We start from the raw sequence: 25,778 nt of genomic DNA, 5'->3' as shown, positions 1-25,778 counted from the left end.
CAGCCATGACATTGCACGGAATACAGAGTACGGAGCAAGCAGCAGGGAGAAAGGATCCAGGAGCACGGAGACTGCCACTGACATGTGTGGGCGGTGGGCGAGGGGTGACAAGTGGGCGGCAAGGACGTGGCCATTGGGTGGCAATGGGCGGCGCATTATCTCTGCATATGCAAGTAAAAATGCCAGCGTCCGCTAACAAGTTGGCGACATCGTCATCGTCATCCGACGCCGACGACGACGAGGCTGACTCCTCCATATCCCCGACATGGCTGCTTTATGCAAATGCAAATTCCCTTCCCCCTCATCTCAAGGCGTGTAAACAGCAATTGCTGGGTGGTGGGTGGTGGGTGGCCCAGTCTGGGCGGGCGACTCTGTTCAGGCATAAAGACAACATCGCCTCATATGCTTTTAAAGCGAACAGAGATTGTACATTAACTTATCCGCTGTCTTCCGCCCAACAGCAAACTGTCAACAGCGGGAAGTTCTCAATCTGCCTCACCAGATATAATTCTGTATGTGTGGAATCGGGGATGCCGAGCTCTGTTAGCCGGAAGTCTGTTAAGGGTTCACTCGGCTAGCTACCCCTCGCCAAAATGAACACTTCCAGTCTTTGTGATGGCGCTGTTACTACTACCAGAACTGTTATGGGGTTGAAAGATTTCCAGTCGTTCTGATGGCCTGACCTAGTTGTTTTAAAATGTTGATATGCAGTAAATGTTTGGGCAAACTAACAGAGAACGCAGATTGAGAGCAAGCTCGAAGAAATATAGTTGTGTAAAATTGCATTACCTGTTTATCTTAGTTATTATATAATTATTACAATAGTAGAAAGTATTGGGGAGTTTTGTCTTTACTTCTGTATATAAATAAGATAATAACAGTTATTCTGAAACCATCATAAATCAACACACCATCAACAGGACTAAACGTACCCCTGTTAAGGACTTGCAATTTTCATTTTAATTTTAACCCCTCAAATTAAAGCATGCTTTACAGCGTATAAGAGGAGACACTACTCTTAGCGCCATCTGCTGGAATTGCCAAAACCTTGGTTACATCTACAAGAGCTTTTTTGAGCTTCCCGCCCAGCTTTACAGACACTGTAAAGAGTCGGGTTAATTAGTATCAGGTCTTATTTCTGGACTAATTGTTGTGGAACCCCCAACCACGCCCCCGCCCAAAAAAGCAGCACCCTTTGGATCTCAAAATGTATACAAATTGTTGCACCGTTAACTGCTCTCACTGTTTCTGGCCGAGATCATCTCGTGGACCGCTGGCCTGCAACTGGAAACGTCAAATTAATAAACTGCCGGACGTACCACAAGCTGTGAAAAAGCAATCTTTGTCTGCATGCCAGGCCTCTGGAGTGTTTTTCCAGCTTGTTAGTCCACCTCAGGTCCACTCCCATTCCGATCCACTCCCCGTCCGTAGGGTTTGGTGAGCCTTTCAAGATTTATGCAGTTCGCGCGGATGTCGGAGATCCGAGGAAGCGCCGCTCCATTCCAAAAACCCAATAAGAACCGAACTGAGCACTCCCGAAGTACACTCAAAGAAACTTGTACAGTTGTGGGTCAAATTTGTATACTGACCTTAATTCCCAAATATTTAATTTACTTAATCTACTTACTTTTCCTTTTGAGTGCATTTTTATAACTTTGTACATTTTTCATTAACTATAATAAGTTTGTTTAACTTTTGCAGGATTCGAAATTTTTTTGACTTTACACAATTTTTTTAAAAACCTTTAAATATATTTATTAAAATACATTTTTTCTATATTAAATATTCTATAAATTGTTGTCTAAAAGTATTAACCAAAACATAGGTATGTTTTAAGTTGTAAGAAATTATCATATCATATTTTATTTAAAGTGTTAAACCGAAGGGTAATCTAATTTATTAAAAGTGCAGCCCCTGGCTAAAAGAAAAAAAGGAAAGAGAGCGAGAGCAAGTCTCGTTTTGGTTTTGATTTACGCTGAAATAAATTAAAATATCATAAAAAGGAAATTAAAATTCATTCGCACAACAAAGCCGGACTCCGACTCCCGACCCCGAGTCGATTTCGAAGCCCGACTGGGGGCTCTTAGCTAATTTCTGAACAAGTAAAAATACAAATAAATATTTTAATGTGTGATTTACGACAATGGCTCGCACAGGGGGTCGACTTGGGCCACTTCGGTGTTGGTTTTAAGCTCCATTTTCAACTCCAACTCCGAGCTCGAGCTGGAGCTGTGGTGTTGGTGGCGTCTTGGGCTGCTTTTTGATTGGATTTCTGCGCTTCTGGCGCTCGTGTGGAGTGCCGAGCCCGATTTCAAGCCCAAGTCCCACATTGAAATACAATTTAAGCGCCTTTAATGAACTGACAGTGAAGCAGATCGAGGGAGTACAAAGGGTTTCGTTAAGATTTTCGAGGTAGATCAGGTTACTCCTTTACATTTATCGGACAAGTTAGTTAAATTATAACAATAGTAAAATTCTTAACCTAATCTTTAATGTCCTTACTCAACCCCCAATATACACAAAGATCTCAAAGTACCCTATAAAGATCTAAAACGAATGCTATTTAATCTCCGGGAGATTTGACGAACACTGCCCAGATCTGGGAGTTGTCTTTAATTTGGAAATTATTTTAATGGCATATAGAGAATTGTTATTGGCACATCGAGTGAGACAAATTTAACGATCCCATCGCATCGAATTGAAGCGAGTTGGGTTGCCTTAATGGCCGACGATCAATTTCAGATTTATGCGAGTACCCCGAGCGTTTCCAGATTTTGCATATAAAAATCGAGAGAGGCTCGTAAAGTATCGAAAGGGGGCAGCCCGAAAATGGCCTGCAATTAATTAAAAATCCATTGACATTCATAAAAAGTAAATTGTGGCAACAGCGAGCGGAAGCAAACATAATGTCCCACCATTATGAAATTCATCAAACAATTTTTGCAGCACACTTACCGATCTCCGGTTTTCCTGGGTTTCTCTTCGCTTAAAAGAGGGCCAGGCGATGAGTATTTATTAACAGGCTGCGACGATGCGAATCGATCGGTGTTTTGATGCCAAAACACCTGCCAGGCAATGCGAATTCGAACTAGAGAGGAGTGCGTGACCCTCATGGGGAAACTCGTATTTATTTTTTATTTTTTATATCGCTGGGAACCTTTTTATACAATTTCCCTCTTACAAACACAGACCATAATTATACAATTTTATTTATTTCTGTGGTTTATAAGATTTAGAGAGCATATATTTTTTGGAAACTATGATATTATTCACTTATTCATCGTGTTGGGATGAGTTTTTTCTGATATTGCTGATTCACCTATATAAAGTTTAGAGGTCATATATTGGTACACGACTGTGATATTTATCATTTCTTAGTGATAATGCTGACCCACCTCTAGCTTTGAGTGATCGAAGTATCGGCACCAAGATGCTGTTGATGATGATGGGCATTAAGGCTGGTGATGGAGTTGGTTATGCTGATGGCCGGGTGATGGCGATGGGATGGAGCTGTAGCTGTAGCCCCGAGCTGGCTAACGAGCGCGAAATAATGCGCGAAATGTGGAGCAGAGGGAAGTTCGTTCCTCCAGAGAGTGTCCCAGAGTCTGGGAACTGGGAGGAAGGGAAAACCAGGGGAGCAGATCCACCCGAACCCGCAGCCTGGCAAGCGAGCAACCTGGCAGCCTGGCAGCCCGGCAACGGTGGCGACTGACAGAATTATAATCAATTAGTGGAGCGGCCGCGTGAGCGCATAAAATTATATATTCCAAGGCTCCGATCCCAATTCGTGTAACGCGTAGCGCAATTTAGTTTAAATTAAAATAAATTCAATTACGAGAACATGAAAATCCATTACGCAAATTATTGTCATTAAATGTGCAATTTGGCCGGCGAGCGTTTATGAAATTTTTGATTAAACTTCTGACGCTTCGCTGGAAGCATTAACCCCCCACAAAAAGTCCGAAACGAAACGAAAGACTCAGGCAACAAACTCGTCTGCCCATGTCCGCCCATGAAGAAGAAGAGGGATGGGCAGTGAGATCGCTGCCGGCTGGCTAATTAATTAATTATAATCTTAGCGATTAGCATAGCTCCGCTCATAAGATCTCCTCTTCAAAATCCCAGTTCCAGTCCCAGTCAGCCGCTTTCATTCATGGATCCCAGTTTGGGCCAAGTCACACGCCACTGAAACGGGTTAGACTTGCTAAACGATTCGTTAGATAAGATATGTGTATCTATGTCCGTGATCGCATATGGTCAGCTCACTCACTCTCCCAGTTGGCCGGGTAGTTAGTTATAGCCACAAAGTTAGTCAGTGAGTAAGTGACTGACGCGTCTGATGGGAACACGCTGCCGAGTGTCGCACTTAATTTGCTAGCCCAGCTAATCAGCTAAGGCTTTAAGTGGGGGTTTATTTTATTGCGATTGGCTTAATTGTATTTGAATATCAAATTCATTATTTTAATGGAGATCGATAAAGGGTTTTCCATTCAAATTATTGATTTACCAAGTTTGCTTTAAAGCTAAAGTGAACATTAAAAAACTAAAAAAACATTACCAACAATTATTTAGTTGTTAGTCTAGAAACACAAACATTCTCACTAATTTTTGCATAAATATTTTTGTAACCTTTTTTTTAACACCTTTCTAAAACTTTACCCAAAACCATTCTGAGGTAATCCTTTTGTCTTCTTTTCCATCCTTACTTCTTTCCACCCTCCACAGTTCCTTCTATAATTTTTATTTACCCAATTTAGTTTTCCCTTTTTTCCGCTCGCTCGCTTAGTTGCTAAATGATTGCTGGGCCAGCTGCAGTTCGACTCGAAAATTGCTAGACCAAACAAAAACCAAACTACTTAGCCGCACACTCGCCGCATCGGTAATTGAAAATCGATAATCTCTTTGAACCAGTTTGGTCTGCTGATCGCTGCCCCTCCGGAACCGCCACTTGTGGATCCACCAGCCATGTTGGCTTTTTTGTTACCCACAAAAGGAGAAAAAAACGTAACCGCAAATCGTCTGCAAATTGTAACCGCAGATGGAGGTGGATCGGTCGGATTTCTGGCGGGGATCTGAAAAGGTTCGGGTTCGGTTTCGGTTTTGGCTTTGGCTTTGGAGGGAGGAGCAGGCAATTGCGATTGATTTTAGCACGCTTAATGGTTATTGGTTTAGCTATGGCTGGATCAGGAACCAGCACTCCAACTCCAACTCCAACTCCAACTGATGATGCCCCGCTCCTCGGCGGGTAATAATCCTCTGCTGCTGCCACACCATAAATTACAAATAATTCGATTTACACAAGATTTTCACTCTTAATGGCCGAAAATGGCCCCGGCCGTGAAAATAATGATGAAAACAAACAAAACTTAATAAGATTTTAAGCGATCTGCCGGGGGTAATTGGCCAGCATCTCCTCTCCATCCGCTTGGCTGATTGAAAAATCAGGCAAATAGCGTAGGAATGGCTCGAAAATGTGACCAATACTCTGGGCCAGATCCGGAGTCACCTCGTTGCCACATTTGCCACATTAAGCCATTAAAGTTTCGGCCAGGAGCAGCCTTTTGCTCTCGCTCTTGTCACCCAAATGCCTGGGATGCCCGACTAAATGGCAAATTAGTGAGCCGAGCTGGCTAAAAAGGCAGGCTGGGCAGCTTCTTTTTTTGGGAGGCACGTTCAAATATGTCAGGGAAAATGCACAGCAAAAAAAGATTTGTTTGACAATGTTATAGATTTATATGCTTTAAAAAGTTATTTTCAATTTAAACGCAAAATATTTTTTACTGAGAGTTGATAAATCACCAGAATGCTTAATCACTTTTAGAGGTGTGTGAAATTATGCAATATAAATTAAAAATTTCTTTTGGTCTATTCTGTCCCAAGTTTTTTCCCAGTGTTAATGGGCAGCTGCTTGTAGCGTCCTATTTAATTTCACATTTCACATACATATTTTTATTACGCTGTTGCCGCTTGTCAGATTTTGCACCGTCGCATGCCGCGGATGCCTCGTCGAATGGCAATTTTAATTTGTGGCAAACTCGAATTATAATTCGCATTGCGACGTGGCCGTTGGCTGAGTTAATTACTGCTGCCCCGCAATTATCGAAAGGCGACCGCTCCACTTATCGGTCCCCATCAACGGCTTTTGTTTTGATCTCCAGTCGCCGGGTTTCTTGTTTTCTATACATCTCCAATCCCCCTTATGCGGCTGATCCAGCTGATTAGCCTAATCTAATCTTGCACGCTGCAACACCTACGACTGAAAAATAGTCGAAATCGGCCTAATCAGCTCATTATCGATCCTAATGCCCAGCTGCGTGGGCTTGGATCCCCAGTCCCCGAATCGGGTATATTATGCTAATTCGCTTAAGCGATCCGATCTCTTACACATGTCGTTCGCAGATAAGCTAAGGAGGTGTAGAAAATACCCGACCTGAGACTTTTATGTTTATTTAATTAGCGCATTCACTCCGTCTCCACTCGATTTGATTTGAATTATCAATTCACTGCCCGCATGGGAATGGGTCAGTAGGATGTTATACACCGGACTATATATAGGATATATGTCATACAAAGAAAATATGTGGGAATATTTTATTTGATAGCTTTTGGATTTATTTATAAATTGAATCAAATTAAATGATTCATTAATATTCCAAGTTATTTAAAAATTCCATCATAAGATAGTCAGCGAATAATGAATAAGATATTCATAAGTTAACTTAGTTTGGTTTAAGACAGTCAGGAAATAATGAAAAAGATTTTTACAAGTTAACGTAGTTTTTCAGATCTTTGTAGATAATAATGCAAACATTTTGTGAAAATGCTACTTTACGTAAAATAATAGAACCACTATTATTTAGGGATTATTGGTTGCAATTTAATTATTTAAAATTAATTGTATGTGGATATTAAAGTACTATTTTTAAATTTTTTATATTTTTAGGAAATAACATATAAATTTAGTTGAAGGGTCTTACTTACATATACCAGAAACTCTCTGCTATTCAGGGCCTTGCGTGCGAGGTGTGCCCCGCGAAGTGTCTCGTGCTAAGTTGTTTCTGCTTCTGCTGCTGCTGTTCGGCTACCAATTGCAACAGGCCCTCCCCGGAGTCCCCTGATCGAGTGGCAGCCATGAGCAGAGAGCCAGGCATTCCCACATCCAGGCCACATATGCCCATGCCCAGCCAACTCCCCGAAGATGTCGATAAGGATCAATGTTTAGCTGGGCTACGTTTTAATATTGTCTTGGCCCGGCACACGTTGCCATGATTTGGGGCGGGTCTACGAAAACCGAAGAGGGTACTTCACGGGGAAATGGGGATCTTGAGTCCCCAAGCTGGGCTCTTTACTCACAGCAACTTCGGTAGTCGATCTCCGTCTCCGTTTCTCCTTCTTGTAAGTTCATTTTTCTGTTCCTATCGCACTCATGATGAGTCATCATTTGTATGGATAATGTCCACTTTATATAGCTTTCCTGATTCCCCACGCTCTCTTCTCGGTCTCCACATTCTTCCTGGGTCTCTCCTCTGGTATTTCGTTTTCTTTGGGTGGCTTCGAGTGCCTTGACTTTTGCTTGTCAATGCGCGACGTCTTTGATAACTAATTGCCACGGCGCCAAATGTTTCTCGTCGTCTTCGTTTTTGGGGTCTCTTCTGTGGGTTCCGAGTCGCTTTAGAGAAGTATAATAAAAGTCACATCGTTACCGTTTTGTCGGCGCTTATGAGGACGCAGGTCCCGAAACTCCTCACCCCCTGATGATTTATATTCAGAAATGTAGCACTTCTCCCCCATAAAAACACAGCAGCAGGAGAACCCAACATGCAACAGTACGAAAAAAGAGCGTGAGCAATTATGCCAACAAGTTAATTAGAATCGAACAGCTCAAAGACCGATCGACATGCTCCAATTGGACAGCCAGTGGAATTGTTAGCTTCCTTAGCCCTCCTTTTCCATTCTCCAATCCAGCGATCAGCCAGTCCAGCTCTCGGAGTCTGCGTCAATTTAATTTATGCACCAGTCCCGAACTACTGAAAAACACTGAATAATTTCAGCTGAGCCATAAACAAGAGAAAGGAAGTTTACACAAGGAATAAGAGACACTGAATTTTCGATGGTCAGAAGAGCCTGCACTTGGGAAAAATTCTTTATAGATTGAATACCTCCTAAAAGGGTTATATTTATACTTTTGAGACTATTATTTATTTGTTAAGTTATTTAGTCGTTTTTCTTTATTACTTTGGAGGATAAAATCAAACCTGAACTCAACAGTGCATCCATATTTGAATAGTGACGGTGTCGTTTGGAGTCGGAAGAAATGCTGACATAAATGTTGTAAAAATATGTATTTTTCAATGTTAAATGATTTTGTTATTTAAAATTTCGATAAGGCCATTTGATTTCTGTTACATTTTTCAAAAGACTCTTGTTTATCGCTGAGATTATCTCATCGCTGATCCCACTACAAACATATGCATATGTAACTGGATTTCTCGTTTCATTCACATGCGAACAGTTTTATGTTGCTGCCCCTTCCCTCGCCCCCTTGCCCATCATCCCCATGCCCAGCAGAAAGTTCGTTGCCTAAGTCTTTTGTTTGTCTCAATGAATTTATAATTTCTGGATCGATTCCCACCGCAAGGTATTGCCATAACCCAAACAAATGTTAGGCTCTCACTTTATGACCAATTTCATGAGTATTTATAAATATGCTTATATATGTTTTTCAGGGCCAAGCGGATTTCGCTTCCAGCTTAAATTAAATTAAGGTTTCTGCGGATTTTCATTAGCATTCAACCAACTCTGCGGTTACCACTCGTGAAACATTGCAAACATTTTCATTTTCCATTTTCATTTCAGTTTTTTGTTGCCAAGTTTAATCAAAGTGGCGCTAATTAGTTTGAGTCGTTTGGATAATTGCAAATTAAACGCAAACTTAATTGCGCCGGCACACGAAACACACACACACATGTGCACCGCGGCAATTACACTCCCAGCAGATACAAAAAAAGTAAAAAACTTAAGTTGCATTTTGTCTCGCAAGGCAACAAAATAATATATGGAGAAAGAAGGAAAACAAACAGGAAAAAAGTGCCCTGGTTCGTGGCTCGTGGAATTAACAATTAAGTTCGCGTTGAAGTTAAATTGAATTAAAACCAAACAAAAAAGCGCTTTAATCGAATGTTTCTGTGCAAATTTGCTAACAAATTAATTGCAGTTGCTGAAATAGAATAGAGATGTTAGACAAATAGCTGGCGTGCACTACTGTAAAAGGTAATTATTCTTATAAATATTCGTTAGTGATGTCTACAATCTTCGCTATAAAAAAATGGTAATTGATTGTATGAATACTTGTTTTAAGAATATATAAATTCATAAACTATTTCCACCTGTAACATTGCGCAATCGGTAAAGCCAGGCAAACACCAAAAAAACTAAGCTCGTAATTAAAATGGAGTCTCTTAATGTCAGCGTTAATTAGTCGCCTTAATTAATGATTATTAATATGGTTGTTGAACCTCCCCTAATACCCCTCTGCCCTCTCCTTGGCTTGATTATTATGCAAATTAATTGTTTGGATCTTGCTCGGCTTCTTGGGTTCTCGTTCGCAATCTGCATTTGACGAACTCATTGAAATGCATGAAATGTTACCAGTCTCGGAAGGGAGTTAAAAAATATTATGCAGGCCCGTCGGTTAAACATGATTATCACAGTTCCACCTCATCGCAATTACCAGGCCATCTGAGGAGGAGTCGCTGTCCCTCTTCATCTTCTTTTTTCGCTTCGCCTTTTAAGCGAACAAAAAATGAACGGCTGACCAGAAATCTGGTAATCGAATTAGGCAACTTCGTGTTTTATAAATGTTATCATAAATATTCCATTTTATTAATTACCGCGCATAATTCACCAACAAGAAGCGAAGAGAGACAGAGATTTCGATTTAGTGGCCGCCGCTCTCTTCGAATCTTCGACTTTGAATTCGTCTCCGGACGGCACGTCTCATTAACATACTTAATTTGTTTCTAATTTATTCATAAATTTATATTTGTGGCACCCTCCCCCAGAAGATGAGTGCCTTGTTTTTGTTTCTGATCACGCCAACTCCTTTCTTCTCCATTCCGCCGCCCTTCACTTGCTGATTTATGGGGAGACCACTGATTAATGGCAGCTCCGACTCCGGATCCGAGTTGAAATCGTTCCGTACTCCCAAGATCTGGTCGGACTGGCTGTGATTCAGTTTCTGGGTTGGCTCAGACCGCCCCTTCCCCTCGGCCAAGTAGGTGTTGTTACGCACATTATAAAGGGGCCTTTGTCCATTAGGCATCGACTTATGGATAATTTGTGGGGATTACCGAAAAAACACAAAGCGCGGATGAAGCGCTAGGTTTTGTTTGGTCTGTTTCCCATAATGAGCATAGTTTGTTTTAAACAGGAATTTGGAAGCCCTAACTATGACATTTGTTTAAAGTCAAATGTGCTTGTTTTTTTTAATTTTTTGTTATTTAAGGTTTCAAATTAGGATGCTGTAATTTTATTTTACTATTTAACATAAATTTCCTGATTGATCTTTATCATCGGCAGTCATAAGTGAGATGGGTCTTAAAAGTCCTTCCATTTGATTATTAAGTCTTCCACAGAGGATATCATACTACAAGTAATTTCTTAATAATTTTCCATAAATCTTTACTTGATGAATTTATTTGAAATTCCGTCTTAAATACATACAATTGAATAACTTATTAGCTTAGGTCTACAGTGAACGGGCAATGTCTTTGCACTTGGGTTTGGGATATCCTTCCTGACCTTCGTATCATCATCCATCTCCAGATTGACCTTGGAACTGTGCTCCCCCTCCAGCTAGCTGACCACATCGTTTCCATGTCCATTCTGACGCAGCAGCTCCAGCTTCAGTTCGTGCTCCCTGGCCTTTAGACGCAGTGCGGCAATGGAGGAGGTGCGTCTGTCCTCGGGGGGCGTGGCAGCTCTGGGTGGCGGGGGAGGAGGCTGCTGATGCGAGGGGGGTGGTGGTGGAAGTTGTCGCTGGGGGGAGTGCGACAAGGTCAGGGCCACCGGGGAAGTCTGGGTGGGCGACAGACACGGCGCCTGGTGGGTCAAGGCGATCCCAACCAGCTGTTGGGGCGACAGTTGAGCGGGCTGGACTCCCAAGGGCATTTGAGAAGGCGCCTGGGGGGGCGGCGGATGCTGCTGATGCTGGGAGGCGTGGCCGGAGGCGGGGGAAGTGGGCGGCGAGGCAAGCAGGTGGTTCGGCGAATGCAGATCGGGGGATCCCACCAGCAGGCCCGCAGGCTTTCCAAGAGGCGGACCCCGTGGAACCGCCGTCATATTGGCCAGCAGCGATTGGAAGGAGCTCGAGGGGGAGTACATGCTGGCCATCCCATGGGGCAGCATGTGGGGAGGAGCCCTGAAAGGATTACACAAGGAAAAACTATTTATATAAATTCTTTTCAACATATTTGTGCAATTAAATTTAGAAAATAAATTCAAAGGATGGACCTCATAAATTCATATCAAGCCATAGTAAATTAATAAGTAAAGTGAAAAGTAAATACAATGTAAAGCTTTTTTTAATACAATTTTAACCCAGTTGGTTGTACGCTAAAGGGAATAGTTTACCATAACCCCTGGGGATTACTCACCTCTGGAATTGGTTAAAGTAGCCCGACGGGATCATGGGCGCGGCGGAGAGGTGCGGGTAGCGGAAGGCGGCCAGGTTGGCGGCGTGTTGGGCGTCGAAGGGCTTGCGCAGCTGGAAGCCCAGGTGGGTGAAGGGATTGGGCGGCAGGGCGGCCCCCACCACCGTCTGCATGGTGGCGGCGCCGCTGGGAAGGTACGGATTGTACGGATGCGACTGGGGGCCGACCTTCTCCTGCTTGCGCCACTTGGCGCGCCGATTCTGGAACCAAACCTGGGAAGGACGGGAGAATGGGAATCGTGAGTTATGTGCTGCTGGCAGGCTACTGTATCTACACTCTGCAGCTTCTTTTCTGGAATATCATATATGCCATACTGCCCTCCCAAAGCATCCAATTAATGGGCGTTGTTATTGAAAACGCCCCTTTAATTAGTTTTTAACATAACAATCTGAATACGGAGTCCGTCCGAGGACGACGTCTGCTGATTGCACTCGAAATAGGAGCCGGAAAAGGAGTCCCCGTCCCAGATGTAAGCAAATAATGTTGTTTAGCATGAGCAGTAATTAAAAAGAAGCTGCTTTCCGACTTCCCGGCCATAAACTGACCGGGCATGTAATGACTGGCACTAAAACAGAATTAAATGAATTTCAACCGCCACGGATCTCCGCCGACTGTCCGTCTAGTCCCGTCTCGATTTCATTAGTAGCGACATGCTCCATTATTTTTCAATTTTCAACATTGTTGGCTGCACGTGGGCCACGCGAATTAACCGCAAATCTGCGCAGCTTCGGGCCCTGAATTCTTCTCTTTGCGAAATGCTTACCTGAATGCGCGCCTCGGTTAATCCAATTTTCATCGCCAGCTCCTCTCTGCAAGAAGATGAAAGAGAAATCTGGATTAGCTAGGAGAAAACTGAAATTAATTGGGGAAGGGTAACAAGTACTACCTTTCTTTGCGATTCTCAAACTGCCTAGCTAACTAAAAATAATTGCTAATGTGTCAAGTTAGTTTAAAAATGTAATAATCTTATTTAGAATGAATTTGTATTAAGAGGTATATAGTATTGCTTCCTTATCATACCGTTGACCCAAGCTGACCTGCCTGCGAATCTCGTTTCAACCACTTAGAAGCTAATTGAAGCTTATACAGAAATCAAAGGCGATTTGATTTATTTGCTTAATTAATTGCTGATCATTTAAATGAACCCGCAGCCTAATGAATTGGAAACTGCCAGCGATACGGCAAAAAGTTGATCTAATTGTGGCTGCGATTGACTTTGTAAGCTAACTTTTTTATTTCGGTTTATGTTTGGGTCCCGGCTTCGTGCGGTCTCAATTAGCGTTCACTTTGGTTCCTCGACTGAGAAGTGACTGACTTTTAATTTATGGCAATTACTGTGGCTGTCTTTCAACCACATTGCTGCATGCTAATTGCGATCGTTAGAGTTTCTTAGGGCGAGGAATACGAAACCGAATCCGAGGTGCTGTTATTACGGCCATCTCAGGAGGAGTCCCAATCCAAGCCCATATAAGCCCTGCTGCTCCAAATAAGATCGATCGATCCACTCAGGGGGGTCGCGTCGTTATGAGCATTATTATTATCACCTGAACGTTTCCCATATTCGAATCGGTATCATAAAACCGAGAATCGACTCTCCAGCCTTTGTCGCGCCTCGATGAGCGATTTATGCAAATTTCTTTTCTTCTGGGGCACTCATTTTGTTCGGCTGTATTCTCTTATCGCATCTCGTCATATATGTTACTCACCTCGTAAACACGTCGGGATAATGGGTCCGGGAGAAGGCCTTCTCCAGCTCCTCGAGCTGAAAGCTGGTGAAGGTTGTGCGATAGCGCCGCTGCTTCCGCTTCGGGGCGTACTCGTCCGCCTCGCAGTCGCTGTTCCCATCCGAAATGGGGCTGTTGGTGCCGCCACTGGCTCCACTTGCTCCTCCTCCTCCGCTGGCTCCACCGGGTCCTCCGCCGGAGACCGACATCGAAACCGTCAGCGCTGCGCCGGCGGAGGCGGCCGACGATCCGGGGGCGCGGTCCACCAGCACGACGGCATCCGGGTGCGCTAGCTTGGCTTCTTGCGGTAGTTCCTCCAGCTTGATCTCCTCCGATATGCCCATAATCCAGGAGGGCGATCTGATCTGTGCTCGAAGGCAGCGGCTGCACAGGGAGAAATAAGTAGGCGCAAGTTATTTACGGGTTTTGAATGTACCTACAACAAAGTAATATTAGGTATTCGTGGAATACTTTAGGTTTTGTAATCATCAAAGGAAAAGATAATATATATTTATCTGTTCTTTGATGATCCGTCACAACAGTTAATGGAACATCTTGTTCTTAAAAGACCTTAATCTTTGTAATAAATCGAACTTTAATAACAACATAATACTACTACATGTGAGGAAGGGGTAGAGGTATCTAGTTAGTCGCGCATTAGAAGCTCGTAATTCAATAAACGCTAAACATGCAATTATCGTGCACTTTATTATGCCAATTTCCGTAATTTGCCATCTAGCCATGACCAAGTCATCGGTTGGGTCGGGACTCGCCAGTTGAGGTTAGCTGCGGTTACACTGGACAGCAGGGTTGGGCCAAGGGCTAGGGAGTGCCATAATTCGTGGGAGATGGAATGGTGAAATAACCCTGAGAAAAGGTCAATGCAGACCAGATTTTTTGTTTTCTTAGAAAGTATTAAACTTGATTTTAAGGAATTTCTTTATAATAAGTGTAGAATACTGTAAAGTTTATTTGATGAATACCAATACAAATATCTTAGGATACCATAATTTTTTAAAGATAGATAAAATTAAACTATTTCATGAATGATGAAATGTTTAAAAAAAAACACATATTTTAGTACACCAGTGATGAAACTCGTTAAAGATTTATCTACCTGACCATTCCTTCTCTTCTATTACCCACATAAAATATTGATTTATTACTTTCTATTCCAGAAGCTCCAGGAGCCATTCCCAAGTTTTAGTGCCAAATTTCGCTTAGCCAAGTGCTTTCCTTGTGGGTTAGTTAGCCGACTGACTCTTCTGCGGTCTGGAAGCGTGCCTTATGGTCATGGCTTCCACTTTATTTCCAGATTCATCTTAGGAGGCTGAGGCTTCCGCCGCCAAGGTGCAGCTGCTGACGAACTTGCCTCAATGCAAATCGATGACCACAGCATGGGGCTGTCCGTCAGCTGATCGCTTCCATCAACACGTCTTTCATCGGGGGTTGAGTTGGGTTTACTCTGCAGTAACAGCTTTCATGTGCAGATCGTTTGGAATTTTAATTAAATTGGGCGGCAACTTCATTTTCATCATCATCAACTCAACGGCTGCGCTCAGGCTGCTTCGAGACCCGTGTCCAAGTGGCTTCTATCAGATCAAATTAATATCAGGTGCCGGTTGGCCCCGGGCTTCTCTCTTTTACTGACTTTGGTAATTCCATGTTTTGCTAATTAATATACGACGTCTTTTAATGACAACTAAATGGTTAGAGCCGGCGTGTAACCTTCCCCCTCCGCTTCCATCTCTTCTGAACTTCAGAAGTCAGGGCCATACATATCTCCAAAGTCCAGACCCTGTCCCATGCCCAAAACTCGGCTTGATTGATGGCCGCCGCTTCTGTTGACATCTCTACATATATCAAAATTGTCCAAATACCTTGTTAAATGGCAAATTAGTGTGGCGGTGATTGATTTAGTTGCATTCTTGTGCGGAATGAAGTTGCAACCGGCCAACAATCGAAGCCAATGGAGAGAAAAATGTGCACTTAAATATATTAATTTGAGTTTGGTTTTCTGAAAATTAAGTGTTTTAATATTTTAGAGAGAGTGGCTATAGGAAATCACAAGATTTTTAAAAACATTTTTTACGTTCTCTGAAAGTGTGCAGTGAAAAAGAAATTCTACGGCTTGCAAATATATTGTTGCCTACTTTTAAACATCTCTTCAAAATGCTGTGGCTTAAAAGGCTTAATAATTTTTCAATACATTTTCTTCTTATTTGGTACATTTTAACAAATATTTTCCCAAGTGCACTTTAACTGGTCCTCGAGGTTTTCCAATGTCAGCCGGGTTCAGCTTGAGTGGCATCTTTCTTCACCTCGTCGAGGCATTCCGCATGAATCTTCCCTGCCAGCAGACTCCAGTTCATAACTCATTTCTGGGCTCGATCATAACTTCGGTTATGAGTTGGGCTGTCAGTTTTCAATGTTGTCAACGAATTCCGCGCATTGACAGCTGACAAACTTAATTTGCGGACCGCAAATTATTAAATTAGCTGTACGAATTGCAATTATGCTACTGGTAACTAGTTCCCCCCTGAGTTCATTATAAGACCCGCACTGATTAATTCATTGCATGCGAATGCGAATACGAATGCGAATGCGAATGGGAACCGTAGAGCAGTTTAGAGCTATGCGGGGAATGTGTGCCGTTCGGCTTTGTTGTGGAGCCGCCTTATAATTGTATCCGCGTTACGACTTTATTATAGCCCAGGCCATCGAATCGGAGCAGGAGGAATGGGAATGGGAATCCTCCTGGATCCGCTGATTGACGTTTCGTTGGGTAATTAAAAGGCAGAGACTTCGCTGGAAACTGTCAAGTTTTTGACGTCTGCCTACCGATTTGGCCTGGTCGCGTTGGCATGGCTTCATTTAGTTTTAGTCAGTGGCTGGCCAGCAACTAATCAAGTTAACGCTGCACTTGCTCTGCCCAAATCCAGATACCCGCGGCACTCCAGGAAGCCTGGGATTCGGTTGGGTGGATGACTGGATGGGTGGATGGCTGGGGACTTCTGGCGGGGGCGATTTCGTGGCTAACATTTTGACACAACCTCTCGGCGTCTTGGCCTTCTTAGTCCCTGCATGCTAATCAGGCCAAGCGCCAGTTTCCCAGACCCAGTCCCATTCCAAATCTCAGCCAGAGTCTGGGCTTTTGAGTTGCAGTCTGAGTCCGAGTATGAGTCTGCGACTGAGTTCGAGTCTGGCAACTTGTTTGCGGTTGCTTGTTCCGTTTAGAGATAAGCTCCATTAGTGTCTGGGGAAATATTTAAGAGCAACATTGTAGGCTGTGTGGGTTTCCTAGCACAGCCCAGTCATAAAGGCACTGGGAGAATAACTATGCCTTATTATGAAAACAATTTCTAGATTGAATAACTAAAAACCGAATCATAAGTGTATAGATTATACAATGTGGAAACGCCCTAGAGTTACAAGAACCCCATTCTCTCAGTGTAGACATATGGAAAATGAAGAAATTAATTCGAGATGCGAAACAAGTGTACCGCGGTACTTCTATTCGGCTGTCCACTGTCCATTCGCTGTTTTTGGCCCACTGTCCGTTGTCCGCCGTCCGTTGTCGTCACTTCTGTCATCTCGATAAGCATCAATGTTCCTGCCCTGCCTGGCTGCTCTTTCCACAACTCAACTCAGCTCAGTCTTCTCCGCAGAAGACGCGTCTTCAGCTGGCTCCTTCATGTTTAGTGTCGTTTTTATGGTTGCACTTTTGTGTTTTTAGCTCCTCCAGCTCCCGATCTTCCCGATCCGATCCTCCATCCTCGGTTCTCGGTGTCTGGGGACTGTTGTGCTGGCATATTTCATTAAAAGCTAGGGGGAGCAGAGGGACGGCACCAGGTAGAACAGCAAACAGAAGCTCTTTTCTGGCATTTTGTTAATGCGTCTCCGTCTCGGGTCTCCACTCTCTCCAGACCTTCAGAGTCTTCAGACTCCAGTTTCCAGTCTGGCCAGTATCTGGGCTGCTTATTTATGGGTTTACATTAGGCTAAACCACTTTAGTCACACTTTGATGATCGGCATTGTAATTTCGCCCCCCTCCCTCACCTCCCTCGATAATGGCAAGCATTTTGGGTGGCTTAACTTTTGGCCCCGGGCGAAAGCTCACTGGTTGTCCCTGATATCGGTGTGTGGTCCCCAACGAGAAGTTGATGGATTGGCCAGGGACGTTCTGGGCCGAACTCCCGCCTAATAGTTTCGGTTCGATAAGGTCAATTATTAATTTTCGACCAGATCTCGTGAGTCACCCAGAAATACATAAAACCGATATCACAAGCAGCTGGGCTGCAGTGTTTATCCCATTTTAAGCTGCACCTGAGCCCTCCGTTGGATATTCGTGGTTCGGCGTTCGTTGTTCGTGGTTCACCTTCCAGTTGTTGGGTTGTTTGTTTCTTGGCGCCGTCTTTTGGACCAGGTGCGATAAGGCAGCATTCTTGTTGTTGGCCAGGCGCCGTCATCATCGTCTCTGTTTCTGTCTCCATCCCTCCTGTTCTGGGGTGTACGTTGTGGACCTCTAATGCACACACTCCCAATTATAATTAGTTTATTCATATCCTGTGTCGAAGCTGCTGCCTCATTTGTTGTTCCTTAGCTGCAATCTTAATTCAATTTACTGGCTATCAGTAGGAGTCGCAACGAATTGGAAAGTACCCTACCCTGGAAAGGGAGGTTGGCAAGGAAAAAAATCAATCCTATTCAATCATCAACTACCATTTAATTACTATATAAGTTAAGAAACCTTCTTCATAAATTCTAGAGGGATTATCCAAAATGTAATTGTTATAATAGTTTAATAGTTTAAGTGTTTTGAAACGCTTAAAGTATAAATTGTAGTACAATTCCTATAAGTAGAATTGGTACCACAGGGTTATAGAACCTGCAAAATTAACATTACCCTGGAGTTGGTAATAAAACTTTATTAGCTTGCAGCCAAATGGATTTCGAGCTCTTCAAGGGCATTTGAGCTTCGCTCCCAGGTAGCAAAACTCACCTGTGGCCACCCTAATGGAGGAGATTGCTGGGACGGTAGCCCTAAGGTAGTCGCAGGTTCAAATTGTGACTCACAGCCGGAATCAGAGTCAGAGAGTCAGAAAGTCAGAGACTCAAGACCCAGACAGAAGACCAAGATGTTGTTGATGGAGAGTGGTGAATGGTGATGCTGGGGCTGTAGCTACAAGCTTAGCCCATGTTGGTGATGTTGATGCGGGGCCAATTACTCATAAAATGCATGTTAAGAACAGCCGAAGAGGCGAGGATCTGGGGATTGGACAACTGTTGCCCGACGCCATCTCCATCGCCGTCTGTTCCGTTCTGCCCTTTGTCATTGTCTTGTGTGGTTTGATAAGCGAATCCGAGGCAGACGGTGGGCAATTTGAGGACGACGACGTTAATTTCTCATGTTTGCATGTTCCATTTAGTGAGGGGAATGGGGATGGGGCAAGGAATTAATGAAGCACATCTCAATGGGCCCTGGCGCCATCTTCCCGCTGGAGGAGATTCATCTCCGGGGGTGTGTTTCCATCAAGCATCACCCTTCACCCATCAAAGCTTCAAAAGACAGCGCCCCAAATTGGGAGCTGTCGGGCAATCGAACAACTCCGAATCGAATCAAATCAAATCAGAGTTCGTGTTCAGATAGCTGCCAAAAATTCGGTTGTATATCTTAGAGATACCGAAACAGTATCTGAAGTATATGGCGACAAGTTTTAATTGTATGTTGCCGTAATTGAATTGAATTGCTAGTGCGCTGGAGAACATATTTTAATTTTAGGCAACCCGAAAAAAGCCGGCCAATCTTATCGGATCTTTTCGTTATTATCTATTGGGAAAGATGCTACCTCAAAGATACAAATGCACAACTGTTTGCGTCACAAATTCGTTAAAATTTGTGCTGACAAGTCACATGCGTTATGCGTATTAATTAAATAAGTTGGCCAAGTGCCCGATTACCGCCAGGAAGGAGAACTTTGGGATACCACCACGGTGGGTTCCCGGTTCTCTTGAGGTCTTGGTGTTTATCTGCACCCACATATCTATTTCATATTTGTGTTGTTTTAACTTTAAGCTCGAGGCTCTTGTCGACGTCAAGAACTTAAGTGGTCAGGGGCTTTTGACACGATTATCGGCGAGTGATAGCCGTGGTCAGTTAATTTCATTTGCTCTGTAGGTACACATGGGTACAAGCAGAAGACTCTGCCCCCGACTATTTACCGCAACCCTCCGAAAATAGGAAAAACATCAGCTAGACAAAACGTGATTTATTGGCACTGACTGCGCCGCTGACAATTTGTACTCTTTAATGGTGTTTAATTAAACCCAATCAGCGATAAACTTATCGAGCTATCAGCATGAGGCAAAAGCAAAGCCAAAGGCAAAGTCTTCTGCCCCCAAAATTGAGTTAATCAAATTCTTATTCTACAGCGATGATACGATTTGGCTTGATATTTGTTGTCTGATTTGATATGTCCAGTTGGGGAATTAATCAAATTTAATGATATTTAATTTTCGTTATACTCTTTGTTTTTCCCCTCTTCAAGCTGATTGGGATGATTAGACAGGGGAATTATGAAATAAATTTATGGGTTAACTTGTAATATTTGTCTATCATGCTGAGAAGTAGGTTACGGACCAAGGTGTTATTTTAGTTATTAGGGGTGTGGGGTTTTTAAAGTGATCTTATAAGGGTCACAAAAGAGATTCTGATCAGTGGGAAGGATAAGAAAAAAAATCCCACATTTGGGAACGCTATAGGTTATATATAGGTGTTATATGTTGGGTTATTGTCAAGATAATGGGAAATATGTCTTTCCGGAACTCAGATAAGTAATGAAAAATTAACATTTATTTTTTTTTTTTTTATTTTTCAAGATGTAATTACAAATATTTTAGTTCTTTACAATAGTGGGAAGTTCATTGTAGTTGATGATTTTAAGAAGTGTACGGTTTAACTGAAATTAGAGGTGGTCAATGGGAAATAAGTTCCCTGCGAATTTTATAGGAAAACCTCTTAAATTTTTACTTGATGTATTGTTATTAGTATTTCGCAAGAGAATTTCTAACCTATCTTAGTTATAAATTTGTGAAAGGCATACCTTCTTTCTCCTTTCCTTCTGTGTTTTTGTTTGCGAATTGTGTGGGCGTAATTCTTATTGACCTCTTTAGAATTGGTATTACCTTCAGATTTGTAAGGCTTGTTGTCTGTTACTTTACCGGCTTCAAGCTAGAGAACCATAGTTTTCACACCAACCGGAACACTTGCCGACGGTCTTTTGTCCACTTCGTCAGTACACCAGAAATCGTAGGTCTAAACTGTCCACTCGGATCGCGGTAATATGGGGAATACCTATGGTATAACTGATATGTGAAGGCTGCCTACACTTTGTCACGACTTTAGGCAGTCTTGTTAGGGAATAACGATATATCACCAGTTCGACTACTCGAATCGAAACTAAAGCCGAACGCGACGTGATGACCGGGCTGTTCCAGAGCCGCCAGCGAACTACGAGGTGAGCAGTCGGCGCGCCGGTGAAAACTCAGGTGGGTCTGAAACAACAACCGGTTGTATCGGAGTTGTTGCTTTCCGATGGAGCGGAGTTGCGGTGATGCGAGAGTGGTTTTTACCGGGTCTTGTAGTGCCGCAGAGCGAGAGGGAGCGATGCGATCGCAGAGTGTCGATCGATCGTCGCAGGTGTCGCCGCAGGTGAGGCGGCAGGTGAGCAGGAGGCGGACTCCGCCCCTTTCCGGGGATTGGACCTATCGGAAGGCAGCACGAAATAATGGCGGAGGTGCGCTCTACCCCTCCCTGTCGCTCCGCATCGCCGTCTCTCCCTCGCTCTCGCTCTGCCTTCGATTGGGCGTAATTGAATAAGCCCCGCACAAAGTGCAATAAATTTGATTAGCAAAATGGAAATTTATTTGCCCCCCAGCTCGACGCGTTTTCCTCTGGTTGCCATAGATGCGTTTCGTTTGCCAGTTGTTGCGGCTCATAAATTAAATAATTTAGCCAAGACATATGGGTAAAAGAGTTGCGTGGAATGGGGCTGGAGGTCGGTTTGGGGTTGGGGATTTAGACCCGGCCATATAGACCGAGTGTTAAGGGCCTCGTTAATGACTTTGTTGGCTTTATTGGTTGATTGCCGGACTGTTTACCTTCGGAGTTGGGGTGTCAAGTGAGGAGATGCAATGACCCATGGAAAGGGTTAATAAGAGAGCTAAGCAGATGACTCAAGTTAAATTTGAATGGGCGTATTACCGTGACAAGAGATCTTAAGTAACTTTCTATAAAACTATACTATACTTTTTTTCCATATCATTCCTTGTTAACGTCTTTAACTCCGTGTAATTTAATGTAATTAATCCAATGAAAACTGTTAACCGTTCATGCTGAAAAAACCGAACTCAATCCTGGTCTTGCCATTTCCGAGCAGACCTAACAGATTCCATTCCTTGATAACTACTTCATTAGGCTTGATATAAGCGGGCCTTATACATCGACAGCTCCATTCCAGCGGCATTTTGCACTGGAAGCTGGCCCCCCATCCAACCTCCATTTGCTGCCCAATTTGCTCGTATCGCAAGGCAATAAATAAAGTGTTAATGGCAATTGCATACAAATAGTTTGGTGTTGCCATTATATTGCCATATTATCCCATTGTCGGGCCTTAACAAGAAGTAAACAATGCGACGCTCTCTGAGTTCCATTCGAGATCGGAATAGGGATCGGAGTCGGAATCGGAGTTGTAGTTGGATCGACTCCGCTGCACTGCAGCCAATTTCACGCTTCATTTACAGGCGAAATGCAAACAAAAGAGCAGCGACCATCGACCGTCGACCGTCGAGGAGTGACCATTTGGCCGACGGGTTCAATGGACAGCCAACTGGGACCGGGATCGGGAATACCGGGCACCGAGCACGGTATCTCTCGTCCCCATGTGGCCGTGTCAATCAGCTCGTCGCGCAAGGTGTGCACTTGTTATACCCAGTACTTTGGAGGGAGAAGGGTATGTTAATTTCATATCCCGACAGACCTATGGACCTTACTTTCTACACAACGTAATTATAATAGTATCATTTAAGTATTCTTGGCTCATAAGAATATAATACATTATGAGAAAAATATTCATTTCTTATACTACCTGAGATTAAAGAACCCAATTTATAGGTTAGTTACTTATATCTTTCGTAATATGGAATTTTTAATTTAAATAATTGTTATTTAGTAGAGCTATGCTTATTAATAAAGATTTTTTAAAATTGAGTCAGTATATTGGCAAATAGTGCTTAGAAAACCCAGATACGAGGTATTCTTTCGTCGAAAAACACCGAGGTCAGCATTCTTCCCCGTTTTGGACTCAATTCGGGTCCACTCTAGGCTTTTTAGTCCAGCTCCAGACAGAGACTCAAAGTGAGAGAGTCGCGCATGCGCGCACGTCCTAATGTAATTATTATCTCAACAATTGAATTTCCGGTCCCGACTTCGACTTCTACTCGGAGCTGTGGCCGTGGGTCTGCATCCACTCCTGCACATGGGACAGATGTCGCGCAAAACGTTACAAATGTGCACTTAATTGCGCAATTAAATAATTTCATTTCTGCTCCGCGTTTTTCTTTTTTCCTTCTTTTCCCCCGTAAGTCGCTCGATGTTTTCCTCCTGGCCGATATCAAACAAATTGCAGCCAAGTGGCCAAGTCTGCCTGGCCGGTCCCTATCGGCTGTCCGAGGTGTCTTATTCATTATGGCCATTATGCAGCTTAGATAGAAGCATTTACCAGTTGCCATTTGCCAGCTGGGAGGATGAGTTTGATATGAGGGGCCTTCCATTAGGATATGAAAGCCCCAGACCTTCTCATCGCAAGATGGTATCCTTTAAGGAATAGCTGATTGTTTCGTAGATGGTTACCATCATGCCTAAAAAGCTTAAAGCAATATTGTATTAACTATAACGTCGCACTCTATATTGCAGTGACCAAAATTACAGCTTCAGATCTGTTGTTATCACTTGTTTTTTAAAGTTTTGGATATACAGAAATATTTGAGGCGGTGCCTGTCCTATAAGTTCCTTTCCCACACCGTTTTACCCTGCAAACTGTGAGCAATTTGTGTCGTTATTATTTATGGAATTTACCCAAAAAAGTTACCCAATTACAAGCATTACTTCGACATAGATTTCCCTCACCCGCCGAAAACTCAAGGCAGTGAAAATGGTGTAGCAAACGAAACGCAACTGTAAACGATACCAAATTATATTTAATTACGTGCGATTAGTTAGGGTTACTGGAGTCGCGCGATGAAATGTTGGCGATAAGGCCCCGCCCGTCACCCGGCCCATAAATAGTACACCCAACCATCCAACTATTCCAGATCCCAGGCCCCGGCATTAATTCAATTACAAATGGCTGCGGTTCACTCGGTGAGCAGGGCGTGTGACATAATCACCCAACAAAACTGTCGCCTGATGGCTATACTGTAAGTATATACATAATGCCGACGGTTGATGGCTGAGTACCAGGTATAGCTGCCACTTCCTTGGCCCTCCCCCAGATCATTATTTGGTAATTTGATACGACGATTTGTCTTGCTTTCGTTGCTTTCGTTAGTTGCGGCGACATTGCATTTTCACTCAATTGTCGTGTAGGCCCGAAATTGACTTGGGCGGAAGCGGGTTATTAACTGGTTTATGCAACCCAAAATCGCCAGATTTCCAGCCAACGATAAGGCCCCTCTGCTTGGCTGATTATGTATATACACGTACACATTCCTGGCCAATAAGCAGGCGGCAATTAAAACGAAAGCGAAGTAATTTCATTTGTTCGTAAATCCAATTGTGGAAACTCTCTCATGGCCCCTAGTTTTCCACTCCTTTCTGGCAAAATAAAAATGTGAAATGCTTTGGTAATTAGTGCGTGTACCGACTACTGTGCTACTTAATTGCCCCTGATCCCCCTCCAATGGAATCTCGTCATAATTCCCCACCTGCTTTTCGTTTTATTTCGAACGTTTTGTTGAATTTGGCAAAACAAAAAATGCATATTTCGGATAATTCGAGTTTAATGTGCATCAATTAAAATTATTAAATTTTATCTTCATATTGTTTTAAAGGAATTAAGTATAATTATAATTTCCCAGACCAATTGAAGCCCCGTGGTCAGTTGAAATTTTGAAAATTCGGGTGGAGTAAAATGTCGATTTCAAAAAATTCGTAATTATTTATCTGGGGTTAATTAAACACACTTAAACCGTTTAATGGGTTTAAAGCGGTAACTGCAGTGAAGTAAAGACCAAAAAAGGTATGTTCTCATTTTTCAGAATTAAAATTTAAAAGTGAAAAAATTAAATTGTCAATATAAAGTAAATTAAGCAATTCTTCTTTAGCTAATGGTCAGTGACGAAATTTATTTATCTTGCATCATCAACGGTATTATCAAAGAAAGGTCACCCTGATCGTTATATAGTCATTGCTTGCATTGTATCCTTTTTATCTACCCAATGGGTTAGATATGCGTTGTCCAGTTCGGGTTTCGTTTGTGTTTTGACCAGGGGCAGCTGTTGATGGGATATGCAACACTTTGGGATCAGAATCCTCTCTTATCCCTTTTGTCATCCTTCTTCTTCGCTTCCCTCACACCACTCCGATCATCGCATTAGTTGAATTTTATTTAATTGATTAATTAGAGGCCGGCTTCTGGTCCCCCGAGTCGAATGGGAAAAGGGAGCGGGAGAGGGAACCTTCTGTTCCGTTCGAGGCTATCGTTAGAATTATAATTGGTCTGTGGCCGGAGCCGTGCCCTATAAGATATAAGATACGTGGATGTGTTTCTGTGCCCCTAATGCTAATATCCTGTGTGTGTGCTATTGTGTTGTTGCCTGTCGGCAATTTGTTTGTTCTTCGGCTGCCCAAATTGATTTTATTGACTTGTAAATGATGTTGAGTGCCCGCTGCAGTCCCCCTCCCCCGTTTCCCCATTTTGGCCTGGCTTCCGTATGACGGACACGCCCCTTTCGGGCTGAAGTTGTGGCTCGTTAATCTAGGATCCTTCCTCCTTGGCCCTCTGCTCCTCCTATCCGCCAGTCGATGGCCAGTTTGCATATTTAATTTATTGATTTCACGCGGTCTTCGGAGGAGCACTCGCTGCCCCTTTCGGTCCTTTGTGGCGCCGTTTGCAGCATTATGTTGGGGTTCAAACATAATTACTTTTTGTAATTAGCCGCAGGTCCAAAGGGAGCCGAGCGAAAAGTTGGCAACGAGGGGCATAAAGATTGATAACGAGCTAATGAATGTAAATTTCATACGTGGCCTGTCAGCCAGTCCGTCAGCCAGTCAGTCACTCATTCT

General features: G+C 43.2%; 1 protein-coding gene across 1 annotated transcript; it reads right to left on the bottom strand.

Moving 5' to 3' along the window:
- Positions 1-10,655: 10,655 nt before the first annotated feature.
- al (aristaless related homeobox) lies at positions 10,656-20,750 on the bottom strand. Its single transcript, XM_017089392.4, has 5 exons — positions 20,539-20,750; positions 13,418-13,819; positions 12,475-12,520; positions 11,655-11,923; positions 10,656-11,419 (listed from the first exon to the last, which is right to left on the bottom strand). Exons 2-5 carry the CDS (start codon positions 13,777-13,779, stop codon positions 10,855-10,857), a joined length of 1,242 nt encoding a protein of 413 aa, XP_016944881.1. The 5' UTR covers positions 13,780-13,819; positions 20,539-20,750; the 3' UTR covers positions 10,656-10,854.
- Positions 20,751-25,778: the final 5,028 nt, after the last annotated feature.

The sequence above is a fragment of the Drosophila suzukii genome, chromosome 2L (genome assembly GCF_043229965.1).
Source record: "Drosophila suzukii chromosome 2L, CBGP_Dsuzu_IsoJpt1.0, whole genome shotgun sequence".
Lineage (NCBI taxonomy): Eukaryota > Metazoa > Arthropoda > Insecta > Diptera > Drosophilidae > Drosophila > Drosophila suzukii.
Note: the sequence above shows the minus strand (reverse complement) of the source record. Positions and strands in the feature narration are given on the sequence as shown.

What these genes read in the sequence shown, in the direction of transcription:
- al (XM_017089392.4), bottom strand. Translation starts at nt 13,779, where the DNA reads ATGGGCATATCGGAGGAGATCAAGCTGGAGGAACTACCGCAAGAAGCC. An exon ending in TATCCCGACGTGTTTACGAG is followed by an intron (nt 12,521 to 13,417) that starts GTGAGTAACATA and finishes ATCTTCTTGCAG; the next exon opens with AGAGGAGCTGGCGATGAAAA. An exon ending in TAACCGAGGCGCGCATTCAG is followed by an intron (nt 11,924 to 12,474) that starts GTAAGCATTTCG and finishes CGTCCTTCCCAG; the next exon opens with GTTTGGTTCCAGAATCGGCG.